At 42.4% G+C, this 20,514-nt stretch overlaps 1 protein-coding gene across 1 annotated transcript; it reads right to left on the bottom strand.

Moving 5' to 3' along the window:
• Window positions 1-140: 140 nt before the first annotated feature.
• Window positions 141-11,231, bottom strand: fermt1 (FERM domain containing kindlin 1). The gene is made up of 16 exons (XM_071923339.2): window positions 11,173-11,231; window positions 8,962-9,116; window positions 8,230-8,327; window positions 7,287-7,422; window positions 6,968-7,105; window positions 5,673-5,859; window positions 5,442-5,544; window positions 5,149-5,256; window positions 3,862-3,993; window positions 3,591-3,640; window positions 3,059-3,183; window positions 2,479-2,585; window positions 2,119-2,343; window positions 1,865-1,989; window positions 1,338-1,479; window positions 141-1,171 (listed from the first exon to the last, which is right to left on the bottom strand). The coding sequence occupies exons 2-16, from the start codon at window positions 9,110-9,112 to the stop codon at window positions 998-1,000; spliced, it is 2,001 nt and encodes a 666-aa protein (XP_071779440.1). The 5' UTR covers window positions 9,113-9,116; window positions 11,173-11,231; the 3' UTR covers window positions 141-997.
• Window positions 11,232-20,514: the final 9,283 nt, after the last annotated feature.

The following is a 20,514-nucleotide window of genomic DNA, read 5'->3' as shown; positions in this document are numbered from 1 at the left end:
GACTCCTGTCTATTCCAATACATTACAGATTGAAGAGATATTGAGAAAATCGACAAAGGATAGTACCAAGAATAGGTTATGACAGATGGACAGACACACACATAGACTCATCACACAAACATTGTGTTAAGCATACATAGCAGTTATTGTTTGAAATAAACATTTGTTTTGCCCAAAATGCTCAGTGACTCATTTTACCCCAATCTCCCTATTTTACAACACCTTCAAGTGTCTCAGCTAATCAGAACTGAAGACCAGAACTGTTTCATAAATGTCCACAGTCTCATTTCAGAATTAGAGTCAGAATTAGTTGATTTATATGGTTCATTTCATCTCATTTGTGAAATTACAGTGCGTTCTTTGTAAACAACATCAATTCAACTTTCAATATGAATATGGCAGTGAGGCCATCTGTTCAGTAAGATGTCGTCTGCAAAAAAACCTGCCCAGTAGCTGTAATTTCTATGAAAAGACTGAAAGCTCAGTGCTATAATCTATGGAAGTGATAAATAAGTATTAAACTTTTAGATGTAAAACCTCACCCCCAGTTCTGTTTGTGTTTCAATAAATGTACTAATGTGAAGCAAGTTGTGAAATATAAAAACACCCTTTAATGTTTTTTCATAAAAAAAAAAAACTTTCACTGTTGAAACAAGCAAAATCTTTTCACCTGAAACAAAATTAAACAGGCTTAATTCTTATAGAAATCGTGCCATCAAAGTTTTGAGAGAAAGACATCCAAATCTGTCTTTACTAGATATTTACATCAACAACATTGTCTTGGTGCTCGTGCAGGGAACATTGCTAAAACTGTTTACAATGAGATCATTTATGATTTAAGTATTAATTGTAAACACTGACGCTACGGTTTGTTTTGTGGGTGAAAACAGCGATGAATTCTATTGCTCTTGTAATATCACACAGTTGAATGTGTGACTTTCACATTGTAACATCTACATATGAGACAGAAGTACGATAAGAGGCATTATATCCTGTCTCATTCTTGGCCCCCAGTGAGTTTATGGAACAGTTCTTCGTCTAGCGTCTCGTTCTGGTCTTTGGATCGCGTGGAGAGGAAGATGTAGCCGCCGATGTACTCGTGCACCACCTTACAGTCACAGCTCACACAGGAGAAGGCTATCGACACGTTCTGGTCAAACTCTATGGCCACCTGGAAGAGCAAATACAACATGTGATTCCCAACACACAGTCCTTATCTGTGGTGCAATAGCCCAATCTCTGCAATAATGTATCAGACATTTATTTTCTTTTCTCTGTTTACTCCCTTGCATGAAGAAAAAGGTGAAATCATAATATATAATACAACCATCCCTCACCTGTCTTATCTCCCAGTTGACGTTCCACTGCTTCATGTTGGCGAACCTCCAGGTGGTGACAGGGAGGCCAGTCGACATGTCAATACGGATCAGGCGGTTGTAGGAGATGCCCAGAATCTCATCCTTCTTACTGCCTCTGAATCTGGAATACACATAAAACGATGACGTCTGAAATTACTACTCATAAATTAGATGGTGTAGATGTTAAAGTCAGATTTTGAATGAAATAGATGCATTTGGAAATGAGGTTTTACATTTTCTCCTGTATTTATTTTATACGTAAAATAAATAAATGTAACTTTTATGACAACCTATTGTAATCAGGAGTTACAATTTACTTCCCATGACTTATTATTTCCTTGCAATGTACAATAACAAGTAACTCTTAAACACATTATGTATATCATTGGAGGCTTATAGCTCAGGCACAACCAGGAGCCCCGGAGCCTGAAGTTTTTACAAGGCCAAATCTATATTCACCAGCTCACCAGTTTTATGTGTGCTGTACTTAAAGATGTGCACTGTACCTGACAATGTAGTACTTGATGCCAAACTCTGGCAGCGACTGCCAGGCCTGGATAAAGCGCATCTTGGCCTCCATGAGCGACAGCCGTGCGATGTTCTGATGGGCCTCCAGGATACGAGCTGTCAGCTTCAAACAATCACCACCGGGAATATAAAAGAGACAGGTTTAAAACAATCTGTTCAATGACAATGGACTGATGTAGCCTTGATGTTCGCAGGCAAAGTCAAGTGTGTTGCTCATAGCCCATAAACAGACCTGTTTGGTCTTGTACTTCTTGGTGTAGCGCGGGGAAACAAAACTTTCCGCATTCATCTCCATAGAGTCGAGGTTGGGAGCGGCCTGGCCAGCAGGGGGCGCCACGCTCTTCATCTGCAGGAAGGACTGGATGTTCTTGACTTCTGACCTGTAGGAGCTGTAGGCCATCGTCTTGCCTTTGGAGGCCAGGATACACGCAGCTTTCCACTTGGCGTACTGTGTTTCCTGGGGTAATCACAGTACGCAATATCAGCTACAGTTATAGCCCCAAACATCTTATAGGCATACTTTGCAGGGATTTGAAAAAGAGGCAGAATCATTTGTTATCACAGGAGATGTGGGTGAGGAGGCGGGCCTTACATTGTCACATCGGATGTACACCTCATTCATCCCATCAGCAACTGGCAGCAGGAGCTTGATGCCAAACTTCTTGTCAGTCACGTTGACGTCGGGGACGACCTCACAGCCTGTCCAATGAACAGGGAGAGACAGTGACTTTAGGTTCAGAAGCATTACAGCAAGGTAGATCTACTGGTATTATCACTGTAGTAGGTAATACAGAAAAAACCTAAAGGGAAATATCACTGAATTTTAGTTTGTTAATATGCCATTCCCATAGCAAAGGGCAGTTTGGACTATATTAGTAAACATTTATTGCTGTTTCCCATGGCCAATAACATTCCTGAATCTGTGATGTCACATCAATTTACACCTCCATACCCAAATTATCCTGTACATTGTTGTAAAATTACATTTATTATATGGTAAATATGGCCAACCAAGACTGTGTTCTAGCTTTTGTAGAGAATTGCTCATATTCAATAATACTCATTGGCCTGCTCAAGGACAGAACAATAACACATGGGAATGGTTAAATTCAGTGGTATTGATCCTCAACAATAAAGCACACATTAGGCAGCGTCAGTGTTTCTGTCCTGACCTCGGAGGTGAAACTGCTCTAGGGGTTCTCCACTGGAGCTCTCCTTGTTCTTGTAGTAAGAGATGGTGGTATCCTTGAATACGAACCAGTACTCTTTGTACGGCCGCAGCGTCAGTCTTTTGGGCCTGATTTGTGAGGCAGAATTGAAAAAATAATGTGAAGACAGTGTGTTCTCCCACAATGCAGTTCATGAGCTTATCTGTGTGAAAGACTAAAGACTGAAGTAAGTAAAGCAGCATCAATCTTTTGGGCCGGATTTGTGTGTTAAAGACTGGTACTTATCTGGTGTATCACCCTTAATTGGGTACCATGGCTATATCAGTGATAAGTTTGAGGTTTTATAGTTTTAGATTCCTCTTACATCTAGATTTGAAGGCACTGGACAGGCAAAGGTTCAAAGAATAGAGAAAGATACAGAGAAAAGGTAGTTGAGATTTTGCATCAGTTATACACAATGGTGTCTTCATGCGACAGGAACAGAAATAGAACAGAATAGATACAGTAAAATGCGTTGGTGGGCTTCAGGGTTTACCTAAACAGCCGGAGGGAATCTGCCAGCTCTGGAATGTCTGTTATGTCTTCCTGGGGGCGGGGACAAACAACTGTCAATTATCCTGTGTCTTCCCGTGACATCACCATGTACAGACATGCAATCAGTGGAGGCCTACCTATCAACCCCTGCTTCAAAACAGGTGTTATACTGTAACACAGACCTGAAAACTCAAAATGACTTGTTTGTATTCAGTCCAGTGTGGTCACCGTCTAATCTAATAAAAAAAAACAAAAAAAAAAACAGCATTTACCAGAATCCTGTCTGTAATTCCTCCTTCAAGTGTCACCTCCAGGTTGGATAGGGCAGCCTCTACTTCATCTATTTCTGGTTCGTTGGAGTGGTCCAGTGGCTCAGTTGACACGGTCAGTTTACAAATGTGATACTGAAATAATGTGAAAGTATTACTTTTTTTTACTGCGTTATTAGAACACCTCAAATCAGATTCCTAATAACCATAATTATTTAGTTGTGCAAGTAACAAGAACAAAGTCATAATGAAGAACTCCAAATTGACTTAAGAGGTTATGCAAGCCTGAGTCAGAGAGCGTTATTGCACCATTGTGTAGGTGAGTGCAACAGTAATCTCTTTTTGAATCACTGTGATTTCTGAATCACTGTGCACCAACAGTTGCCACATAACAGCTCAATAGATCACAGGTGGGCTGAAATGCAGACTCTGAGAATGCCACAGCTAAAACTTTGTAATCGTTTGTCATCACAGCAAAGTTGTCCCATGAGGAGCTTTAATTGTATCTATACTCCTTCTAGTCTCAGTATCTCTCTCCTTATACGTAGTTCTGTATCTCTGTGTCTCTCTCTCTCTCCCATCCTCCCTCTTCCGCGGGATTTTCCTCCTGTCCTGACATGTCTCTGCATGGATTAAGACACCAAACCAGTTCTCCTGCATGGATAATATTCTGAGCTCCAGGACACACATATACTTATACAGCATATTTATCACGCCTCCCCCTGCCTGTGGAGAAATGTGGTTCATGGTGGCAAATCAATTTGAATCAGGATTTTGCTAATTTACCATGAATACCAAGGACAAGTTTAGGTCTATTATATACGATGCATGCAAGTGTTAAAGGGATAGCTGTCATCACAGTGTATGACAGCTATGAATATATGATTTATACTTTATAGTGCCATATATCTTGAATTTTAGCATCTCTCCACTAGTAACCAGTTAGATTTAGAATTGATTTTAACAGATTTTAGTGAACATCTTAACTAAATGGAAAACCTCTTAGTTCCCTATGAGCAAGAGTGCAGCTTGAGATCTTTATGCTCTTCTGACTGAGTTTAGTGCAATATAAATAATATAAAACGTATAAATGTATCTTTTTATTATCTATTTTATTTATTATTATTATTACGCCCTTCATAATTTAACCTGACAGTGGTGATAACATGCCCTTCATCTCACATTTTTACAATATAGTCAATGACTTCCTTTCCTTTTGGTATGGTAGATATGTGTATTACAACACAAAAAAAGAAACAACTTCCATGAGTGTGATGTGATAATGTTCACCTGTAGTGAAGCGAACATTAGCATCTCTTCCTCAGTACAATCTATCTCCTCCAGCAGGATGGACCAGCGAGCCTGTTCATACAGTTGGGTTATCCTGACAGCATCATACTGAGACACAAGCACACACACACACACACACACACACACACACAAACACATGCACACATACACTGAAATTTAGTTCAACAACTTCAACAACAGATCTGCCTTGCTGTAATTCCAGGACTGTCAATCAATGCTAGACATGCAAAGAGAATTATCTTTTGCGAAGGGACACATTTTGGGTCTCTTACCTTGGGATTGAGGTCAAAGAAGAAGTGGTACTTGAAGCGTAGCAATAGCCTGTCATCGTCCTGAATATCTTGCTCCATCAGAGAACGAGATGAGTCCAACCACCTGTCAATCACAGCAACAACCAAACAGATGAGCTGTGGATAGAAATATCATCCAGACTGAATAATTTCAATCTTAACAATATCATTGAAAGGTTCAGTGAGAAGTTGTTTTGTAGTGATGTCATCTACCCTGCGTTGATAACGGCTTTGTCCACTAGCGAGAGCGGCTGGTACATCTTGGCCAGCTCAGCGGGGTTCAGGGTGGTCTGGCTGGCGGTAAGATGGTTGTCTCCAAACCAAAGGCTTGTGGCAGATACTGGCATCCCGTTCTCCGGGTCGTAGGTCGCTGTCATGGTCTTACTGTACATGGGGTTTCCTTTAAGGGGAATGGAGGATTGCAGATACAAGCGGGTTTTCCAAAGAGGATTTGTTAGGGGAATTGTGCTTGAAGTGCAGATTGCCTTCCTGGCATAGCAGGGGAAGGGTATGATGCCAAAATCAGAGTGGACATGCACAGCGAGTCAATATCAGATCAACTTAGAGGAAATTATTTCACACAACTGATAAAAAAAAACCTTCAGAGATTTCATTCTGGGACCAAAAAAGAAATTTCTCAGAGAGGAAGCAATAGTTATGCGAACAGAAGTTTGACAAAAGACTCATGGAAACAAAAGCATGGGGAAAATCGGGAGGTGCAGTAACTGGGTCAAAATTAAAAAGCTTAATTGAAAAGCTCTCACAAAGAAAGAGGATGCATATCAAAGGTCTTAATTAGAGCAATTTTTATGTTGGTATGGAATCTGCACTGGATACTCACAAAGAGTGGGAAGTGTGTGGGTGTGTGTGTGTGTGTGTGTACTTGTGCATTTCACTTGTCAAAGTGTGGGAGCAAGAGAGCGCATGTTAACGAAAGCCTGAAGAACATGGCAGCATACTGAACAATTCTTTCAGATCTCTGTGATGAAAACTGTGGCCTATCAGATCTTCAGCAGCAACTATATATAGACGTTCCTCATTTCTCCTCTTGCTTCTAGGGAGGTGACTCATACAAGAAGAAATGCAATCCCCACTTGTTATTGCCAGTGGTCAAAGTCGTGAAACTTCTACACCAAGAGAACAATGTAGTCCATGTTTTTAGAATCAAAGCAAAGCACAAAGCCTACGAGGTTTAAAGGAATACCGCTGTACAATCATAACCAAACCCATGACATGTTTCATGACAGTGGAAACGTTCAGACCAGCGTATGTCAATTTTGAATCGTCATATTGTATTCCATCCAATGCATCTTTTACTCGTCACCATATGGGTATTAAAAGATGTAAGAAATGGAAAATTTTGCCTGAATCTGTTCACAGATGTAGTGGATTACTTTTGACACTAAGATAAAGCCTTGCTGTACACAGAGGGGGGGGGGGGGGGGGGGGGGGGGGGGCAACCAAAAGTTTTGTAAAACATAGTTATGAAACGATGCATTTCACAGTACCTGATCCTCCTGGTCCCCCGCTGAGGACATCCATGTCCAAGACGTCGTCCAGTAGCGCGTTCTTTCCTTTCTTCTTCTTCTTCTTGGATGGATCATCTGGCGGCTTCAGCAGGGACAGTTCCTCTGGTCTCCTGACGTCTGACATGAAGGGAGTGGGAAGAAGGTGTGAGGGACCAGGAAGGACATTTTCAAACAGCGCAGTCCTATTTCTGACTAAAATTCAGTTTTGGGATATTTTTATATAGGACACACTGAGTCACAACAAAAGAGGGCAAAGAGAGAGGCGCACTGCTCCCCGTCTCCAGACAGGGAAACTCACTGAGGGCTCGACAGATCTCCGCCACCGTCTTGAAGACCACGCTGGAGTAGCTGACGGTCAGTTTGATGGTCCTCATGTTGGGGAGCTGCAGGAACAGGGGCTTGTGCTGGGGTGTGTAGCGCAGGTCAGCATCGGCCTGTGCAACAAAATTATTTTGGTCTATGTTAATTACACTTGCAATACCCATATTTCCTTCCTTATTGGACTGTTTTGTTTTTTCTGTAACCTTGGGTGACTTGAGGGAATCTCCCCAGTCCCATTTGTTTGCTTTCTCCACAGAAGGTATGTCAAGTGTTCAATATTTGTCAAGTGTATGTACACAAAAGGTAGGCCTACAGGTAATGTAATGTAATATAAATAGAGAGTGAATCTATTCTTTTGAGTGAGCATTTTGACATTTGAATACTGTGTTAATCTTGTCTTCACATGAGGAGGTTGGCTTGAGTGTATGGACAAATGAAAAGCGGAAACAGGTGGACTTCACACACACAAATGACACTAGGGCCGATATTGGCCTTCTAATGAAAGTCGGATGTCAGCTGGACAGTGTCATTCTCATTCGATACGATGGAGGTGAGGATATGATTTTACCAAACACCTTTAGGAGTGTCAGTCTGTAAAACCCTCAGTGAAACCTGCCTCACCTTGTCTTCAGCAGCTGCTAACCCACCTAAAAGAATTTCATTAGTATGGGTTTCAGTTGAGTTATAGTGTACCGTGGGCTGAATGGTGTTTCAAAGGGTTTTCAACCCTGTCAAGATTAAAATTCTGGCAGAAACATTGAATCCTTGTAATTTTTTGACATGAAAATGGTCAAATTGTAACATATTGAACATCGGCACAAAACATTGGCTATCAGCAGCTTGTATCCAAAAATATCAGTATCGGCCTTCAAAAATCTATAGCGGTCACAACACAGAAATAAAGTTGGCATCCATATTACCTGAATTCCATACTTGTCCAGGGTCCAGTGGGTTTTCAGCAGCCAGCATTTCCTCTGCTCCCACCATAAGGCATGGTCAGACCAGTCCTGAGGAGCCTCTGGTAGATATAGATAAAAAAATATTACTACCATTATTACTATCATATTACTGTCATATCTCATGTTTAAAGGGGTATTTAACATCAAAATGATCAGACACTTTTGCATGTCAAGTTTAAAGGGTCTCAAGGTGGGCGTCTGGTCTTCATATCAGTAATATTACTACTACCACTGCTGCTACGACAAAAAACAATAACAATGCCTGTGCCCACTGTAGTGTGGGTGGCTGTGCATTACAAACAAAGCATTAAAGGTGCGGTTTTATGAGTCTGTCTGACATCATGTTATGAAATCAGAAGGCCCGGTCCAGTCTGCTGATGACAAGCTACTTAGTCATCTATTGTGTCTCATGCTCTTTAACCCACCTAGCTAACTTAAGTGAGAATCAACAGCAGATGAAGCTGCTTTCATATTAGCTCTCCCATGTTGAGACAGATCTGACTGGGTAAACAGATATCAGATCAGATCAGATCAGATCAGATTGAGGCTGAACTTTGGCCCCTGAGGCTACATGGACGAGGCATTGTAGTAAAACAAAGGCACTGCAGTTTAGAGGAATGCAGGGCAAACAAGGGTGTGGCCCATCTAGCAGGCCCGCTGCGACTGTGACTCTCACATGTCTCACACACTTACTGATCTTCTCCACCAGTTTAAGCATGAGGCCTCCGATGTGCAAGTCGCCCTTCACCCTCAGTTTGAACCTCATGGACTCGTCTCCATCTCTCTGATCCACCTGCACCGACAGCTCCCATGATGTGTGGCCGTACTCCGCCGCTGTGATCATGGCCCTGTTTCCGACAAGAGAGAAGTGAGAGGGTGGAGGGGTAAAACACAGGATGCTCCTAAGTTTAGATATCGCCGTCAGAGAGGTACCACCGCACCATGATGAACTGTTAGGGAAAAACCTACACTGCTGTCTCAGACTAGGTAGGTGGGGAGAATTCAGCCGAACAAGTCGATTCATTTCCTTGCGTTCTTTCATTAGAAATGTTAGGAAATATCCTGGATGAAAACACAAGTCAGCACATTACGTCATTTTCATCTTCCTGTGCGAACAGCCCAACTTAACTTGGCCCACAGTTAACAGACGGAGCACAGGTCAGTAAAAGAACTGTCAGTGTTTCTGCACTAACTGGCCACCTAGGGAGCAGAATATCACCCGCTGTTTCTGCAGTAGCTCTGCACTGATACCGCAGCCCCCGAAGTCCTCCTCTCAGCCAATACATTTATAAATAATATATCAATGAACACATAGAGACTGGCAGATGTATCGGCTGCTGCCAGCAGGAAAAAAGAGATGAGGCTGCAGAACACACAGTAAACACACCTGACAGAGCTGCTGCTGCACAACAACACAGCTGTATTGGAGGCTGCAGCTCTGAACAGCGCACATCAGAGAGACACAGAGACAGAGGTCTGCAACAATGCACAGCAGAGAAAGAGAGAAAGAGACCGAGACAGGGAGAGAGAGACAGAGACAGAGAGAGAGAGAGAGAGAGAGAGAGAGATTAACAGATGTTGGATTTTAATGATGAGAGAGTGTGAAATGATGGCACTGTAAGAAAGGGGAGAGAGGAGGGGAGGAGGAGAAGGGAGGGTTCGGCCGTGGAATGTGTGACGAGCAGGGACACGAATCTGGAGCAGGAGAGACCAAGCAAAACAACAAGTTTCACACACTGTACTGATCTCCCTTCATCTAAACTCTGCCAAACAGAATCTGGAGAACAATGGGAAACACACACAAACAAACACACACACACACACACACACACACACACACAGTTGCAGTGACACTTGGTGTTCTGTAACTTGGGGCTATTAGTAGAAATACCTGTCCCATTTGTCCTGGGTACATGGAGCTGGGTAGCCGAGAGGCTAGGTTTAATGAACACACTCTGCTTTCGTTGTGCTGTCCCTCGCAGTTAAAAGTTTGTCTACTGGAGGGAGGCTTGTTGAGATGTGCTGGAGTGTGGTGAGCTGACCACCAAAACATTAAACTAGCTACATAGACGAGCCAAGCATTCATGGTAAGACCAGTTTTGTAGTGGTGAGTAAGGCAAACAACCACCAAATCCAATATATTTTCATAAAAAAACATCAATTTATGCTTTTATGCCTTAAAGGACTCTATCCTCATATGACCTACATCCACCAAGTAAGCCTAAAAAGGTAAGTAAACTGAGTTTGGATGGGTTTTATTCTCCCTGGCAGACTGTTTGCATTGGGAGTGTGGAACTGTATTGGAGGAATGAATACAGCAATGGAAAAAGCCATCCAGACAACATGAAACATACAACAATGGTACCACTTCTACATAAAACATGTGTAACACTCCAGCAAAACAAAGGCAATGGACAAAAGCCAGGATGCAGCTCTTCTTATTGTTAAAAATCACTCATACTGTAGGCCAATGACCTGAAATAAAAACAATGCAGATGAAAACAATGAACCCCCCCAGAGCCATGGCTACAAAGGCATACTTTTCTTTTGAGCCAGGACTGACACTGCTGTGAAGTCAGATCATTTTCTGAAGTCAGAACAGCATGAACACACAGTTTTAGTGGTGTAAAGATTAACCTACTGAATGATAAAAACACCATAAAGTAGGTCTACTATAAACTCAGCATAAACTCACTGCTCAGTTGGCCGACCACAGACACATTATATAAGTCCCTACAGGAATATTACAGGTATTTTATAGGCCTAGTGGTTTTTCCATTTGGGAAATACTGTAAGTAACGTAATTTAGTCGAACCCGGCTGGATGACGAAAACAACAATGTAACGTTCCTTCCAATTACGTGATATATACATTGGTAAAAGCAGTTATTTCAAATTCCCTTACCTTGATTCAGAGTTTTCCTATCGGTGTCCAATACCTTGGAATCTCTTGTGAAATGAAATGAACCAGGAATGAGTCTCCTTGGGGAATAAAACCCGCCCCGTTCAAACAGGTAGAGGAAGTGGGCTCGCCTGCCTCCGTCCACTTTACAAAGTACAAAGCTAAGGTAAGTTTACTGTGCACTGTGTTTCCATTTTAAGAGCAGCAGAACATAAAAAAGTGACATGTTGTGAAGATTTCTTAAGTTTGGAACTGAATTTATTAGCCCAACTTTGCAGCGGGACAAGCTAGGCTATATGTAGGCTACACTAGATTGAAACAAATCACAGTCACAATATTAACTCTGGTATCTAGCTTACTTTTTTTTTTTTTTGCCACTAGTAATCACTGCAGAACAATTTAGTAAACTATAACATACTTCACATACTATTCATTTGCTGTTCTATCTTAATGACTACCAAATAATGTAATAAACTACATCAAATTACTATACAGTGGAATACAATATTTACAACAAAAGAATTCAGCAAATGATTATATCACAAGTTAGCATCCGTGTGTTTTCACAAACAGAACCAAACTCAAAAAGAGGAGAAAACCTACTCAGTTTTTCTCTTTTGAAAGAAAACTTTCCTAGGAGGTCTCTCTCACTCCTAGTCCACTTTCTGTTCACGCCAAGGCTACATCTTTTGTTATGACTATATAGATATGAATTTGTGATTCATGATGTGAAAACAATAATATCAACATCTTAAGTCTGGCAAACTGACCCTTTATTTAATTTGGTTAGGCTTATCATTGGCTGGATCTGACTGACTAACCACAGACTGAGTGACTGATAGCTGATTGGACTTACTTTTATTTGTAACCCAACATACAGCATTAAAACTATGAGGGCAATAGTAGTACATGAGAACAAAAGAAAACAAAATTGGCCGTCAATTGGTTCAATTCCTGGGTCCTGGCCCGTTCTGTGTGGGGTTTGCATGTTCTCCCCTCCCACAAGCTAAATTCATGCAAGTCAGGTGGATTGTTGAGTCTAAATTGCCCTTAGGCATGAATGTGAATGTGAGTGTGAGTGACTGTCTGTCTGTCTGTGTTAGCCTAGCTGTAAAGGCCTGGTGACCTGTCGAGAGATAAGCTCCAGCCCCCCTTGATCATGAATAGGAATAAATAGGTAAAGACAAAAAATGAATGAATATACAACACTTTCCCCCTGGACCACCAACTACTATATTCTTACTACATTCTTGATGAGGCATTTTTCACCTACAAAGCCACTCTAGCAAAGCCAATTATTCATATCCAGCTCAGTGATATTGGAAAGTCATACGCTGGTTTTTATAGTTTTGAAAAAAGGCAGCACTTAGCTCTCAGTACATAGTTAAGGTAATAAGTTTATCTTGAGATAATTACCACTAGTGTCAGCCAACTTATGCTTCAATAACTTATGCTTCAATAACACACATACCCCACAAGTAAACTTAGAAAACGTGGTATTTACAATGTGCAAATTAAGTGCATTTCCCAGCAGACTCAAAGTGGACAGAACTCAGATCAGCGCGAGGCCTGACCGCAGTCTGAGTTTGTTTCATGTATAAACCAAAAATGCAGACGAATCACTATGTGTAATCAATCAGAGTTTGCTTGAAGGGCTAGAACAGACCAAGTGTGAAATCAACCTCTGGTGTCTCTGTTTCGATGAATCAGATGACCAGTGGGATGTTCAAGGATTCAATTGAACTCCACTTCAACAGGTCACTTCCAAAGGATCCCTGGAGCAGTTTGTATGAAGTGAGAATACAGTTAGACTGAAAAAAAAAAGCGCCAGGGAATAGTGTATTGAATGGAGCTGAATGGCTGACATTTATTTGGTTTTAAATAGCCAAATAATATTGCGATCGTAAACAAATTGCTACCAACTTGCATAATCTATCACTCACAGTATATTGAACAGCTAAACAATAGCATTCTGGTAAGTATTTATTTATTCATTATGACCTGAATGTTGGTTTGAAAAGTCAACAACAAAGTAACATCGATTTTTGCCAGTTCACAGAGACTATAGGTGAGAAGGCAACCTATAGGGACTGAGTTTGTTTTGTTGCACTGTATGTGAAAAGACCATCACAGGGTTGTTGTTCCAGCTAAACTAGAGGTAAAGGAAAAGGCCCACAACATGATGAATAATGCTTTACCTCTTTGCTTTAGAAGAAAGGAATGCTTTAGATGAATCAGCCCACCTGCTGTAATTCCCACATCCTGCCCAATGAGTAAATCAAGATGAATCACTAGTGTTAGTCTGTGCCTCATGATAATATTGCCAGCTTATGAAACTACAAAAACAAATCAGGCAATATCCAAAAGCATTTTTTGTTTATACCATTTGTTCGTATGGTGTTCTACTGAGAAGCAGCAAGCCACTTAATAGCCATTACATAGAGTTATAGCCTACTTAGCCTATTTAATCTGTAGGTGTGTTTTGTTGTGTATAATGTAGCCTACTTCTCTTTTACAGATGCTTTGTCATTCATCAGAGTGCATTGCACTATAATGAGATGAGCCCATGTGTCTATCCTGCCACCTCCTGGTTTCTAACGGTAAGCACATATGTAGTTGCCTTGATAGGTTCTTGAGCGACATGCATGCTATGACTAGATAAGAGCATCAACTGCATGCCTAAAAATGTAAGTGCAAAATGAAATTAGATCCTAAAGTGTGAATTAAGCAAGTTGAACCACATTAAGCACTTAAAACCATAAAACTATTTTCAGTTGTTCATCATTTTAAGGTAAATGTCTGAATTCTGAATAAATTACAACTTCAGATTTAGAAAGATAGAGGAAGAGAGAGAGAGAGAGAGTCTGCACCTCTAAAATGTTCATGGTACATTAATAAAATTCTCTTGCTGCCACATAGTGGCGCCATCAGACCATATCACCAAGAGCTGGAGGAGTGAAAGATCCTGACTTTCTGAACCAGTTCAGCACAGTGTGTCTGCCTTGAGAGAAAGGTGCTTCATGTCTTTGGCTTAGAAATGGACCAATGCTTTCTCCAACCTAGTGGTTCTGCGTGGGCTGTATTTTGTGGCATGGAAGGAACCCTAAAGAGGATTGGCCTGGTCAAATTCCAATCTCTATTAACGTAAAAAAATCTGAATTGTCATCCCATTCATCATGATAGTTTTCTTACTGGAAGAGAGCAACATCTCCTGGGATTACACTGCCCACAATTGCCACTCAAGTTATCACAGTGGATGAAGTGCATGACAGTGATGTTCACAATATGCCAAGGCTCTTTAAATAACTGTAGTGATTCCAATGGAGCATTTTTGGGGCACTCTCAAATGCCGTCTAAGACAGTATTTTATGCTGTCCTAACGCTGACCTTGCCATCTAGGATGTGTTTGCCAAACTCATGTCAGAAAAAGCACCACAAACCATCACAGGGCCACTGTCAGTGGGGGAAGTCTTCATGCTGGAGTGGTGCCTCCTTTTTTGATGTGATACTTTATTGATAGAGTAGGGAAATTCTCTTTTCACTTGTTCCCCTCCATGGACGTCAGAGGTCAGGGTCAGCTACAGAGCAACACCCCTAGTGTTGGTGAGGATTCAAGGACACTTTGGCAGGGCGGATGCTTGCCGTCACGGGGGCTTGAACCTGGGTTCTCCAGTCGAAGGACGGTTTCTCTGACCACTAGAACCATTTTGACCACACCCAACAGATTAAGTGAAGCAAATATGCGTGTGAGCCTGTCTAAGCTCTCTGTTCCAGCTGAGTGTTTAGCACTGGCAGATGAGGTCGTCTTGAGTCCTTGTGTAAGAGAGGAAATGTAAATTCCATGACAAAAACAAACAAATAAGCCCTGAGCCTCATAAATTGTGTCATTGGTGGACAGTAACATGGAAAATAACATCATTTGGACCTGTCAGGCCTGGACTGGGCTGGAGGCAGTACAGACAAAGTAACACCATGTCCATGTCATCGTGACACCTGTGGTTTTAAAGGCAACATGGCGCACACAGTATTGGCTAAAAGAAAGGACAAATATCAACTTAGCTCTAATACAGAGTGTCTGGGAGAAAGATAAAATGTAGTCTTTAGAGGGATGAGGAGAGAGAGAGAGAGAGAGAGAGAGGGAAAAATCTTGGACTGTGGTTTTAGACACAATAAATTACATCTACTGCCTGAAGCTGGTCTGAACCTACTTGGAAGCGGGTGGGAAACAACATCTGTAGAAGCCCTCGCCGGCTTTCTGTATTTATGGAAAGAGAAACCTCCCGGTGACCTGGGAACACGCTTACCCAATTAGCAGCCTCGCCGACGGATCAAATGGAAGTGAAAACATTCACTGGCGTGACGGAGACGCATCACAATGCCCCATTCATGCTGCCGAGCCCCACGCTTTGGGGACGAGGTGGGGTGTGGGGGGGGGGTGCGTTCTTTTAGGGATGTAGCGGGGAGGTGGGATAGGGAGAGAGGGAGTAATGAATGCAACAAGAAACTAACTTACCTCACCACCTTTGACGTGTCAGTGGAGGCCTCAGATTCATGACTTAATACGGGTTCGGAGGTAAACACTGTTCAAAGGTGGTGTTTTCATAAGGTTACCAACCACTGCTCACCTTGGCCTTCCACATCCCCCTCACCTCAGCCCCCGCATCCCCTCGGACTCTCCCACCTCTACCACCCAACACAACCGCTGGCCTTATCCTCTGGCCTGCCTGTGGGAGTAAGACCGAGGGGGCTGAGGGGGCCGAGGGGGTCAGGAGGCCTGAGAAACAGCACCGGAGGAGAGGCTCCTGACAGCTCAGGGCCCCCGGGGAACATCTGAGCAAGGCTATGGCCTGCGAAGTCTCACAGCTCTCCATCGTTCATTCATTCTCTCTCTTTTAGAGGCTGTCGGATATCTATCCTCGCTCGTTTTCTCACTTTCTCTTTCTAATGAAAATTGATCTATTTCTTAAGCCACTGACCTGCGTAGCTATCACAAAACTATAAACCAGCTCCAGCTCGACTTGACATTGAAAAATAAAACTAAAAAAGAAAAAAAAAGACAGCACGCACCTGGCAGGTTATTTGTTTTACAAATGTCAGTGTTATGTGAAAATTCTGTAGTGGTGAGAGTTAAGCAAACCCAGGTGTGATGGTCAAGAGAGGATCTGTGTCCTGGAGCAGAGTGATTGACTAAATATAGGCTCTACATGTTGATAAAAGTCCCTGTATTTACCTCAGTGTGACAGGCCTTTCCTCAGATAGACTGTGTAATCCCTGCACTGCAGTATGGCCCCAGTATAAAGACTCCTTTATTTCTAAAATTAATTGTTTATTTATATGGGTGGAGCCATAGGTGCTTCGGTAAAAGGCGTCCCACGTCTCTGCTTGTGGATGTTTCCATTGAAGCTTATAAAAATGTTACCAAGCCAAAGCCCATGCTATAAAAATGCTAAGAACACAAAAAAAGTTTTCAAAAAAAAAAAAGTGAAAAAAGAGAAATAATAACAGACAGCAAGGTTCATGCATTTTCAATTAGATTTTAACTTTCCGTACGGCACAGCCAAGTCCGATATCCCTTCCTCTGTTCACCTCTCCGTGCATGGAAACATCTGATAGAAATAAAACTTTTCATGGTGTCAGGTCAGATAGCCATAAATACAGGCTGTCAGTGCAGTGTGGCCCGGCCGACCCTCACATCCAGACTGGAGGCAGGTCTGAACCGTGGTTTGGAACGGGATATCACATGTTTAAATATTGCACGTCTTTCTGAAAAGTGGCTACTGTAAAACAACTTCCATTACAGAGTATCGCTTTACCTGTCACCGGCAGTAATTCATCCCTTTGCAGCCCAGAAGCATAAAAGATATGGATGAACATAGCCATATGGATAGATGGCAATCATTCACCTCAGGCAGTGGCAGCAAATGCAGATACTCTACTAGCTAAAAATAGAAAGAAAGAGATGGAGACAGATAAATTGCTCTTTTTCACAGATTAAACTAGATGGGTTCACTGTCCTTTACCGGCAGAGTCCCTGTTGGACTGCTGCTGCTTACATCTGACTGTCTCTATCCTTTTTTGTCAGTTTCAGCAGGTGTGCGTGAAAGTTTGAATCTGCTGACATCTCCGCTGGCCTTGTGAATATCAATTAGAGAACAGTGCCATGTTGAAGTGTATAGCCATATGCAGGGCAGAGACTTTTATTGGGTTTGTCAGTGCACACAGACACAAAGTGGGAACACTGCCCATATTCTGTTGCCTGAAGATAAAATAACACCTTGTCTTGCAGGTACTGCATGCAGAGGTTGTTGGTGATCTGTCCACATATGCACAAAAGCATCTAGATGCCATCCTGCCTGGTCCTGTGCTGCAGAACGACATGGAAGAAATAACCCTTGACACTGGCCTTGAAGTTGCCGTGACTGATCTCACAGGTACAGCGTAAGAGGAAGCAGGGCGTTGTGTTCCTTTCCTCCCCACATCAATTTGCCAACTGGTTGTGAATGGGTGCCATTTTGAAACATGCAAATGTGGGTAGCCTCTGCCTGTATCAGCTGATGCCGGTCAGTGTTGTTTTTGGCCGGGCCTTAAAGGCCTGAGGGGAGAAAGACGTACTGAGAGTTAGAAAAGGTCGCATAAACTCTAGCGGGATTACTTTACCAACACTTTCCATGGCTGAGATCCTGTGAATGGATCCATTGTGGGGTGGGTCTCTGCTCGCGGAAAGCAAACTCTGTCAGGATCCAGTTCATTAGCACCTAGTTTACTGTTTGAAGTTAGTTATTTATCCGGTGTCTAAAGGGGAACCCCGTTCAGACGTATGTAAGTGTGTGTGTCTCTCTCTGTGTGTGCGTGTGTGTGTGTGTGTGTGTGTGTGTGTGTGTGTGTGTGTGTGCGCGCGTGCATGCATGCGTGAGTGTGTGTGTCCTTGCGCGTGCCCATATACGTGTGCTTGTGCAAATGTACAGTACTCATAGGATCTACAGGGGGTTTCCAGAGCAAATTGCTCAAGAGCAAATAAAACTTTCCATGGCGCAATAAAATGTATGGGGCAAGAACAGGGGAGACATTGGTGCAGTTCTGAAGGTGGGAAACAACCTTGAGAATTTGTTGAAAAAATATATACATATGGGTTTGAAATATACGTTCTGACAGCCGCTGACCTTGACTCTGTAAATACAGGTATGGTATTAGAAGCAGTAGGAAGTTAGAAATGTAAAACATCACATTCATATTACGTTTATATTTTTGGCAATTCAAGGCACTCATCCAGAATGATGAACAATGAATGTACATCCATGTAATTGTGGCTATGCCAGATGGAAACAAGTTGGTGGCATTAAACAGCGCTCAAAATACTGTTCACTTCTGGAATACACTGAGGCAGCACGTAGTCCATCCTCCTCTGAGTTATTCCACTGTCTTACAAACTATCATGTGAGTGCGCCTGTGTGTGTTTTCTTCCTCTTTTTCTTTTGTGATCTGTTTGTTCTTTGGAAGGCATCCCTGTCCCTCTGGTCAGACAAAAGTGCCGCGTTGAGCAAAACCTCCACTCCACTTTTATGGTCTGTGTGGGCCGTCCTATTTGTACATGCTTAGAGCAAATTAGACCAGCAGCTGCGCATGGCTGTCCCATTCCATGTTGGCTTTTCATGATAAAAATACGTTTCGGTAAACCTCTCAGCTTGGATCCAGAAATACGCAGCCCGTTTCTTCTGGCACTGACGCCTCTCCATATTTACAATCAGCACTTCCCTTTTCCGGCACAGAGAGAGAGAAAGACAGAGGGAGACATAGAGAGAATGGGGGGGGTGGGAGTAAGAGAGGGGGGTGGAGTAAGAGAGAGAGAGAGAGAGAGAGAAAGAGAGAGAGAGAGGGAGAAAACCAGAGAGAGAGGGAGAGAGAGAAAGAGAGAGAGGGAGGAAAAACAGCGAGAGAGAGGGAGAGAGAGAAAGGAAAGAGAGAAGGACCACCTATGCAGATGTTTTCCACATGCAGAAGAAAAAACAAGCTGCTCGGAGATGAGGACGAGAGGAGGGAAGAGAGAGGGCTGCACCTGTTGTGGGGTGATGATCTGGCCATGGGTGACATCAATCCTCGTAACGTGTCACGCTGCTTGATTCATTAACCAACTGGAAGCCAGTGAAGGCTGTTTTGTGCGTGCTCCAGACTAATTTATTCTCAGTTCAAGTTGATGCACGATGTAGTTTTGAGAATTAAAAAAATGTAACATGCAGTATATCCTCAGTGTTGAATAATTAAAGTGTCCCAAGAGGTAAATTAGTCTGCAGAACAACATTTAAAGCTAGAAAATAACTTGTTTGCCATCATAGTTCGGTAAACTGTGTAATAAAGTGCAAACAGGTTTTTTCTTTTTTTTTTTTTAAATTTATGATGAGATTAGATGTCCTAAGCATTTACAGATGGTTATTTTATTAGTCATTTATTTCCCAAAAAGTACATAGTAAAACCTAAATACCAAAGCATAAGAATATTATTATATTATTTATATTGTTTATTTTGATATATGGTTGACTTGTTCGAATAAATCAGTGTTCCATGGACAGCAACTTTACTTGTAATATAATATTGATATTAAGAAGTAGCAGACTGACAAAGAAATATCTGAATTAGTTTAGAGTTTGTTTTTTTATCTTTCTCCCATACTCACATTCTGAAGTGAGGCGTGATTAATATTAAAATCAACATCACACACTTGCCTGATTTGCATTGATCAATCAAGCCTCACCTTATGTCCTGGGACAGTGGGGAAAAGTGGTAGGCAAATATAATTTCTGACAGTGTGACAGGAATAAGGAATAGTCTCGGCTCGGAATTGAGTTCTTAGGCTAATCTTCTATGATTATAGCCTTGGAAGCCAAAACACACTCCATGTGAAAGAGGCTGTTTTCATCTGCGTGCTGCAGCAGCACGACTGGCTGACAGAGTTACCTATCCTCCTGAGGGCTCCCACTCTCCTTCTGCCTCTGCTGGGCTGGCCAACAGCAGGTCTCAAAGCCCCCGGGGACTGTCCTGGGAGACCTGGACAACATTGGCAGCAGGCGGCTTAGCGGTGTCATTTCGCCACGGTAAGCTATGGACAAAAGCATCTCTTGTTGTCGCGAGCTGTTTGTGGTGCTGCTTTCCCAGCCCTGTGGAAAGGAAAGGACAGCCAGTGACCAATGCCAAACAAACCTGCTCCAGCTCACCTGTGCAGTGAACGTGGAACCGAGTGACCCAGATCTGGATGGAAACCATTGCAAATATTTCCCAGCAAGGTCTGTGGAAGAAGCATTTAGCAGGGCCTCTCAGCAGGGAAGTCAACTAACTGTAAATGACTCTGACTCC

Source organism: Centroberyx gerrardi, chromosome 18, assembly GCF_048128805.1.
Source record: "Centroberyx gerrardi isolate f3 chromosome 18, fCenGer3.hap1.cur.20231027, whole genome shotgun sequence".
Classification (NCBI taxonomy): Eukaryota; Metazoa; Chordata; class Actinopteri; order Beryciformes; family Berycidae; genus Centroberyx; species Centroberyx gerrardi.
Note: the sequence above shows the minus strand (reverse complement) of the source record. Positions and strands in the feature narration are given on the sequence as shown.